This window comes from Haplochromis burtoni, unplaced genomic scaffold, assembly GCF_018398535.1.
Source record: "Haplochromis burtoni strain Fernald_Lab_line unplaced genomic scaffold, NCSU_Asbu1 Contig_110, whole genome shotgun sequence".
Classification (NCBI taxonomy): Eukaryota; Metazoa; Chordata; class Actinopteri; order Cichliformes; family Cichlidae; genus Haplochromis; species Haplochromis burtoni.
This window is the reverse complement of record NW_024582471.1, coordinates 1419533-1428023: the sequence shown is the minus strand read 5'-3', so window position 1 is coordinate 1428023 and position 8491 is coordinate 1419533. Positions and strand designations below refer to the sequence as shown.

At 41.2% G+C, this 8491-nt stretch overlaps 2 protein-coding genes across 5 annotated transcripts in view; one reads left to right on the top strand and one right to left on the bottom strand.

Moving 5' to 3' along the window:
- smim14 (small integral membrane protein 14) overlaps positions 1-1709 on the bottom strand; it is an 11176-nt gene extending 9467 nt beyond the window's left edge. The window contains exon 1 of the mRNA XM_005928288.3: positions 1563-1709. The gene's annotated coding sequence lies outside the window, so the exon portion shown is untranslated. The remainder of the gene's footprint in view (positions 1-1562) is intronic.
- On the top strand, positions 1078-8393 carry ube2kb (ubiquitin-conjugating enzyme E2Kb (UBC1 homolog, yeast)). 4 transcript variants are annotated; one of them, XM_005928290.3, is made up of 8 exons: positions 1081-1447; positions 2277-2370; positions 2463-2521; positions 4050-4132; positions 4212-4311; positions 4499-4627; positions 6589-6669; positions 7569-8393. In XM_005928290.3, the coding sequence occupies exons 1-7, from the start codon at positions 1385-1387 to the stop codon at positions 6661-6663; spliced, it is 603 nt and encodes a 200-aa protein (XP_005928352.1). In that variant the 5' UTR covers positions 1081-1384; the 3' UTR covers positions 6664-6669; positions 7569-8393. The 4 variants fall into 4 exon arrangements, with proteins under 4 accessions (XP_042079340.1, XP_042079339.1, XP_005928352.1 ...); XM_042223406.1 differs by lacking the exon at positions 4499-4627 and having other exon boundaries at positions 1078-1447; XM_005928289.3 differs by having other exon boundaries at positions 1083-1447; positions 6589-8393.
- Positions 8394-8491: the final 98 nt, after the last annotated feature.

Here is an 8491-nt window from a genome sequence, read left to right as displayed (position 1 = left end):
CATTGAATATAATAATATATGTGGAGGTTATTATTAATATTATTATCAATATAAAAAAAATATGAGAGGTTCTTTACCTTACTTTCATCTGTTACCAACCTGGAATACATTCACTTCTGTGAATGAAACAAAAGTTTATTCTAGTGACTATAAAGATGCATCTGTAAGAGATGGAAGCAACTCCTTTTCTTTCATCTGGTCCCTTTAGGGTTCGCCACAATGGATCATCCGCCTCCATCTCACCCTGTCCCTAGTATCCATCTCTGTCACACAAACCTTCTGCATGTCCTCCTCCATTACATCCATTAACCTCCTCTGCGGGCCTTCTTTTTCCCTACTGCCTGGCAGCTCCATTTTCAACATCCTTTGCCCAATATATCTCCTTTCCTCCTCTGTACATGCCCATACCATCTCAGCCTCGTCTCTACAACTTTATCTCCAAACTGCTCAACCTGAGCTGTCCCTCTAATGTACTGATTTCTATTCCTGTCCATGCTGGTCAATCCCAAGGAAAACTTGAGAATCTTCAGCTCTGTCACCTCCTGCTCAGCCTTCTGTCTTTTTGTCAGTTTTGACATCTCCAAACCATACATCATATCATCTTATAAACCTCCCCTTCACTCTTGCATCCTTCAAATCCCCCCCTCATAACATGCCCCCACCCCCTCCATCCGCTCTCTTCTTCACCTCCAAGAGTTGAAAGCCACTGAAATGCCATTCATGTTACAAACCACAAAGGTGTGAATGCAGCTGAAAAGTTTTAAGTTTAAGCTGAAGAACTGTAGATGAAGAGTGTGTACACTCTACATAGACAGCTGCCTGCGCCAGTTATCACAAGATACTTAGGGAGTGACAGAAGCTGCAATGTGTCTGTTAATAGCATATATGGCTTTTAACATATATGCAGAACATTACACACACACACACATACATATACACACATAGAGATACTGACCACCATGTAGATAAAATGTGAGTAAGAAAGAGTTCCCATTCCAGTAAGAACATCCCTCACAATCAGATGGAAACCATGACAGAAATGCCCTGAAGGGAAGTTACAAAAGAGCATGAACCCAGGTTGGCTGTCACCAGAGCTCATTAATGGAAGTTCTAGTGTGTGCTCCATGCAGCTGCTCTGTGTGTGTGTGTGTATGTTCTGGACGGACTGACGCTGAGCGCAGGCAGGCGAACTGCGAACTCTCGCTGAGCTGGAAAGAAGCGCTATACACGGTGAAAGTGAAAGGAGCTCCGTAAGTGTGGAAAGCACCGAACAGGCGGCCTCCCCCCCTCACACACACACACAAACAAACAAACAACACAGGGAGACGGGCCACGGGTGTAGCTTGAAGGCAGCAGCGGCGGCAGCAGCTCAGCAGACACAGCCATGGCCAACATTGCGGTCCAAAGGATCAAACGGGAGTTCAAAGAAGTTCTCAAAAGCGAAGAGGTGCGGTAACGCTACCGGCTTATTTTCACTTCTACTCAGCTCTTTCTTTAAAATTGTGTCAGCTCTGTTAAAATATACGCTACCGGCAGCCGTTATTGTGACCAAATAGATTTACCCTAGTCAGGTTTGAGTCCTCTGTTGCAGCAGGTCAGGCCCAAACAGGAGAACTTTAGCTAGCTTTAGCTTCAAATCAGCGTCCAGGCGAACCTCCCTTGTTATGTCAGGTGGGTGTGTTCAGGAAACACCGGGGATTCGGCTCTCTCAGCTGACAGGCCCTGAATGCCTAACAAACAACGTCGCACACCTTTGTTTTAATTACACAAGTCAAGTAAACCTAGATTGTGTGGCCTGTTAGCGCCTCAGGCAGGGAACCGCAGCTGTTTTGCAAAGTAAATGAGTTAGCGGCAGTTAGCAAGGCTTGCTAACGCTATTTTGACATGTATCCACAGTTAGCATTAGCAGCCGTGATGTTTTGCTGCAACGTTCAACAAACTTATCAGGCGTTAATCAGCTGTTTGTTAACAGTCTGAATACACTGCGTTTATTTAAAAGGTGTATGCTGTCATATCACCTCCTGCCCAACTCCTGTTAATACTGTTTTATAGTTTTGTAACTTTGGTGCTAACCTGAATTGTCCTAGTGTTTCCTCTGGGAGTGGTGCTCAAATTGGTTTTTAATGTTAACACAAAATGACACTAGCCGTGCCTTTTCTAGCAACCATCTTGCCAGGGACTTCTTGTTTTCAATTTGATGTGAACACGTGAAGACATGAGCTGGGTAACTCCTTTTTCTTTCTTTCTTTCTTTTTTGCATTTGTTCCAACCTACAGACGAGTAAAAATCAGATTAAAGTAGATTTGGTGGACGAGAACTTCACAGAGCTGAGGGGTGAGATAGCAGGGCCTCCAGACACACCATATGAAGGTACTGTAATATTGGAAACGATGGCCAAGATATGTGATACTCGTCATGTGGTCTGATATACTAACGCATGTCTGCTTTTCTCTCTTTCCTAGGTGGCAGATATCAGCTTGAAATAAAAATCCCAGAAACCTATCCTTTTAACCCGCCAAAGGTATTTGCTTTAGTGCCTTTCATCCTCTGCCTCTCTTCCTTGTTCAGTTATTTTGAAAACATGTACACTTTTGTTATAGCTGGTAAAATCGGTTGTCACTAATTGGCACTGCTCATGCCTAAGTGACCCTGTGCATGGTACCCAACTCTAAAAACCGCTCCCAGTGCTGCAGTTCAAATCACTTTTAATTATGTAGCACCCATGTTTCTACGATAATAGAAACATCAATCCCCTGTGAGCAAGCACTTGGCAACAGTGGGAAGGAAAAACTCCCATATAGCAACAAGAAATCTCCTGCAGAACCAGGCTCAGGGAGCGGGCAGCCGTCTGCCACAACCAGTTGGGGGTGAGAGGAAAGCGAAAAAAGAGGGACCAATAAGACAAAAGGCAAACTAAAGGAGAGCGAACCAGAGCTTAATGATTAAATACAGTGGTGGTGAATAAAAACAGGTAGAGTAAGGAGATAAATGATGAGCAAAACATTCAGTGCATCATGGGAAGCCTTGCAGCAGTCAGAGCTTGTAGCAGCATAACAAACGGAGGGTTCAGGGTTATCTGATCCAGCCCTGACTATATGCTTTATCAAAATGTACAATTTTAAGTCTAATTTTATAAGTAAAGATGGTGTCTGCCTCCCAAATCCAAAATGTGAGCTGGTTCACAGAAGAGGGGCGTGAAAGCTGAAGCCTCTGCCTCCCATTCTACTTTTAGATGCTTTAGGAACCACAAGTATGCAATCCAAGAACGATATGTATTCGAAGTATAGTGTATAGTAATATGAGGTCTTTAGGATATCATGGGGCCTGATTATTCAAGATTTTGCGTGTGAGTCGAAGGATTTTATATTCATTTCTGGATTTAACAGTGAGCCAATGAAGAGAAGCGAGTATGTGGCACTTTGACCGGAATCAATTTGTAATTCTTATGAGCATCAGAGTTTTGAGGTAAATTCAGCTATTATGCTTCAATTAACAAAACCTTAGGTTTGTGTTAGTGCTCTAACAGAGAACAGCATAACGTGACTTGTAAACAGCCTTTTCAGGTTTCTGGTCACTATTAGCTTGTATGTTAAAAGCAAAAGAGAAAGTCTAATACTGATAATAGTGAAAATAAACATTTATTGTCTCCCTCCTGTAACCAAATGAATCTTGTAAACATACCTTCAACACAGGGGTGGTAAGAAATCAATCTTTCCCTGAAATGATGTCACCAAATAACCTGTTAGGTAGCAGTTTACAGGTTTAAACTACCGGCGTTTGGCTTATACAATAATTTAAATGCTTAACACATCAAGTTAATTTGTCACTTAGATGTAAAATGCAGTGGTGCCATAAACTATAACTGCTGGCTCATTAATTTGCAGTATTTCCCTCGCAATGGCTTGCAATACATCAGGACATGGTAAAATGACAGCTACTGTAGTGTAGCCTGGATGCTGACATATCTGTTGTAAGAAACTGTAAATATTTCTTCTTTCTGTCACCTCACGTTCTTCTCTAGATAACGCTTCCTCATCTGTATGTCCTAGGTGCGCTTCATCACTAAGATCTGGCATCCTAATATCAGTTCTGTGACCGGAGCAATATGCCTGGACATTTTAAAAGACCAGTGGTAAGTGCAAAGTATCTGAACTGTTCTCAGTGTGCCTGTGTGCTCCATTCACTTAACCTGCCCTCTCACCCTCTCTCAGGGCAGCTGCTATGACTTTGAGGACAGTGCTGTTATCTCTACAGGCTCTCCTCGCTGCAGCAGAACCAGACGATCCACAGGATGCAGTAGTAGCAAACCAGGTGGGAAGGACTTAATGCACGAATCACATTTTGTCTGCTTATAATCGGATATTAAAGTACCAAATTATATTTGGGTAACTGTACGTGTCTCGGTACCTGGTGTGAACTTGTGTCTAAAATAAAATCTGCCATATTTGCTAGTTCATTTTGTGATGTTGCTCACAGACCTGTATTTCTGAATCCTCAGTATAAGCAGAACCCAGAAATGTTCAAACAGACTGCGAGGCTTTGGTCTCACGTCTACGCGGGCGCTCCTGTCTCCAGTCCTGACTATACACGTAAAATAGACAAACTCTGTGCCATGGGCTTCGATAAGGTCAGAACCCCTTTGTTTTTGTTGTGCCCTCACATTTATAGGTAAAATTTAGTTACACTCTATCAGCCAGTTTCCCAAACATTAATCGTCCCTTGTTTTAGAGCAAGGGAAAAATTCACTGAAGCTCTCCATTAAAAAAGTAAATAATGATAAAATAGTTTTTAGTCTAAGACTAGGCTTAATCGCTGTCTGGGAAACTGAGCTTATATTTAACATAATAACATCATATTTTAAGAAACATGCTTATTTTCAGTTTGATGGCCGCAACATGCTTTAGAGACATTTAGAAAGAGCGATGCTCATCACTGTTGCATCACATCTTCTTTCAACAGCATTTTGTGCTTGTGAAACAAAGAGAAGTGCTTTTGTTTTGAAAGCTGTTGCTTCATTCTTTCCTAATAAGACACGTGAGCTGCTCAGATTGAGCCCTTCTACCTTTTTCTTTTCTCATCTGATAATGAAATGCTCAAATTCTTTGAAGTTTTACCCTCCCACACCCTCTATTCACTTCCCTGAAGACTTGTTCCATCTCTGGCGCCATGTTTTTACCCAATGATAAAAACTAAATATTTGGTAATGAACAGTGAGATGCGGTGTGTCAACTTTTTAGTTTGTTCAGCTGAATGCTGGACGAACTCATACCATGACGAGCCATCTGTCATGCATCTGTTCGATTACAATTCACAAGAATCACTACTCTTGCTGCAGTTTTGGTCAGATTTAAACCAACTGGCACACAATGATCGCCTACACATTACAGTAACCTGGAACTGTGATGGATCGACCGCTGCATGAGATTCATTGGTGTTCTGGTTTGTTGCTGGCATTATATTCAATACGGTCATTATACACAATAATATATGTGTATAATGTAATTTTTTTGGAGGGGGGGTGATTTGAAGTTGGATGGTGATGTAATAATTTTTAAAATGATTTTTACCCCTCAGCTGTAAAAGGCTGACGGAATATTGACATCACCCTGCGGGGCAGCCGGGCAGACAAGGTGAATACCTAAATTTGTGATTGCGATAACTCGAAGATGAGGCAGCGTGTCCCCTAAAAATCTTGGAGAAGTTTGAATCTCAGAGACCTCAATGTCAAAGTCAGAGGTCAAGTTTTCTGAAAATCTAGTGAATGCGATAAGTTGAGAACAAGGCAACATAGGATTTTAAAATTGATAGCATAGATGTGTCTGGTAGGAGGCTATTGGGTAGCATTGGCGGTAGCCAGAATTTTATTATCATTAGTATTTTTTAATAGTCTTTATTTAAACCAGAACGTTTTACAGGTGCAGAAGTAAGAAATGAATGGGGCATGATATACAGTGCTGATAAGCTGGAAACATCAGGTTATAACTTATCTTTACATAGTTTATTCAAATTTTTGTCAAAGGTATTGACGGCCTTAATTCTCAACTCATAGGTTTTTGTTTTTTTTTTCCACTCTGTAAAGTTCTTCAGCAGTGCATATGGTTTAATGTTGGGGGCTCAACCGTTTCTTCCTGATGGCCTTCTTACCTGCCAGAATTAAGGCTTTAAGTAGTAGATTGTAGTTGTAGTAGATAGTATGTAGATTCCTTCCTTTTTATGTCTGTGGATCTTTTTTCTTTACTTCATAGTTCAGAATAGTCTCTAGTGTATAAATAACTTTCTCAAAATGGCTGGAGCCTTGTAAATTTTGGCCTTGCAAGATGGATTACACAAAACACACACAAGTATTCATTTGTGTTCGTGAGCATGCATTCTTGAATTTATTATTATGCAGTAAGCTTATGCAAACATTTACATTACCGCAGTACTTAAAGACAAACAAACAGTATATTTAGCTCTCTCCGGTGGGTTTCTTGTCTCGTGGATGGACTCCAGCTGCAGTTGGTGGTTCTTGTTCTCTGCAGCCTTTGTGAGATCTGCGAATTCTCAGATGAGAATCATTTTTCAACTTTTCTTCCTCCTTTTATACAGAATGCAGTAATAGCGGCCTTGTCTTCAAAATCCTGGGACGTGGAAACGGCGACAGAGCTGCTCCTAAGCAACTGAAGCCAGGTGTGAGGATCCAAAATCCCTTCATCACAGTGTCAGCTCCTCCACCACTGCCTTTTGTTACACAGAAAACAAACACCCCATCCACCATGGCAGTCTGAGCCTTCTTTTATTACCAGTTTGTTTGCTACTAAGTCAACACCAGTAGCGCTGCATTTGCCAATATGCACAGCACCCCGTTGCCTGCCGAGTCTTTACTCTCACCTAACCAATATGTGTATTTCAGTATTAAGCCCTCCCACCCTTAAAAAATGAAAAAAAATCCACCCATGCATCCAGTCTTCCATGCCCTTTAAACACATTATTTTTTCCCCCCACAAATTTCCTTAAAGTTGTAAAGGATCGAACAGCTGCTGTAATCAGGTGGATTTTCCAGGGTAAAATGTAAGGAAAGGAAAGCCTGCCGACTGCTTCTACACTACATTACCGTTTAATTCCTTCGGCAGCCAGTTGGACCGTGTGTGTTTCTCTGCTACAGACTTTTAGTACTGTAAAGAAAGAAAAAAAAGTCTTGCTGGATTAAATTTTCTTGACTGGATAGTGCTGTGCATGAGCAGTGTAATGTTTTTTTTCTCCTGAACAACCTTTCATTGATGCCTCAATCCACTACAGAAGTTTGGATGTACAGGTTTTATTTTCTGTATGTAGACTTAGAACAAAATCACACACACACATCTGCCAACATCTGCACACATGCACAGAAGAAAAATCTGTAAATAGATCTGTGTAAATTTGAAAATACAGTGGGGATGTACTTTTTTTTTTCTTACATGGCATTGTAAAACAGATTATTTTAAATATAAACTATGCCTAGTTTACAATTGTAAGGAGATAAATGTGTTCATGCTTTTGTGATCCATGAGAAGTCCCTCTGAATGTACTTTGTTTTGTTTTTTTTAAAGGGTGGCACAGCCAAAATCTTGGCCCTCATGGCACAGGAGCTAACAGCCAGCTCAGCCACTTTTTCTGCTATCATCTACAGTCCAACTTTTTTTTTTTTGTGCACGTGTTTGTCCTTTCATGTTGTTGCCTTTATTTTGATTTGGCCAGATGATGCAGTGGGTGTTTGTTTGGTTTAACACCCCTCTCCTACACTCTTGGATCTCACAGGATTCATTCTATATAATCAGACACCTGGAACTTCTGATGGGGAAAGCCACCAAGCACCACCCAGTTTGGCGTTACACTGGTAGGGAACCAAAGCCCTACCGAACACGTTGATGGAAAGCGAATGGAATTTTTTTTCGGACATTTGAGAGGAAGATTCTGATGAGTGACATTAAGGATTTGGGTTTGCAGTGCTGTTTTATTTTTATTTTCTTTTAACCATACGCACATCCTCGGCCACAGATTGAGGATCTGCTCATTAACATAACCAATAGGAGGCGGCGCTGTACACTTTATTGCTGATCCAGTCAATCAAAGGCTTTGGCCATATATACAGGTATATAGGTGATGTCCTATATTCCCAAACATGCTTTACTACACAGCCAAATAAAACACTCACTGAGGTCGTCTTTGAACTATGTCTTCTAGGTAGTAAAAGAGGCTGGAACTCCTCTGTTATTCTATGAAGTAAAAAAGCAGACCTGGGAAGTGTTTTCACATATTTTTGATTTTGAGGTACATGGACTGTAAAAACATGTTTGGCATTTAGAGAAAGGGTGTGGATGCATCCCCACACAAGGGGCCATTCTGTTTTTAATAAAGGAATTATTTTTGCTTAACCTCCAGCTCAGTCCCTACCAGCACAGCAGTGTATTACACTGCAACATGGAGTTAATGTGCAGCAGTCTTTGCTCACAATGGGGGGGAAAAAAAGGAA

Excerpts from the sequence above, each read along its gene's own strand:
- ube2kb (XM_005928290.3), top strand. The coding sequence starts at position 1,385 with ATGGCCAACATTGCGGTCCAAAGGATCAAACGGGAGTTCAAAGAAGTT. Across the intron at positions 2,371-2,462 it reads TCCAGACACACCATATGAAG|GTGGCAGATATCAGCTTGAA; the intron begins GTACTGTAATAT and ends TCTCTTTCCTAG. Across the intron at positions 4,628-6,588 it reads GTGCCATGGGCTTCGATAAG|AATGCAGTAATAGCGGCCTT; the intron begins GTCAGAACCCCT and ends CCTTTTATACAG.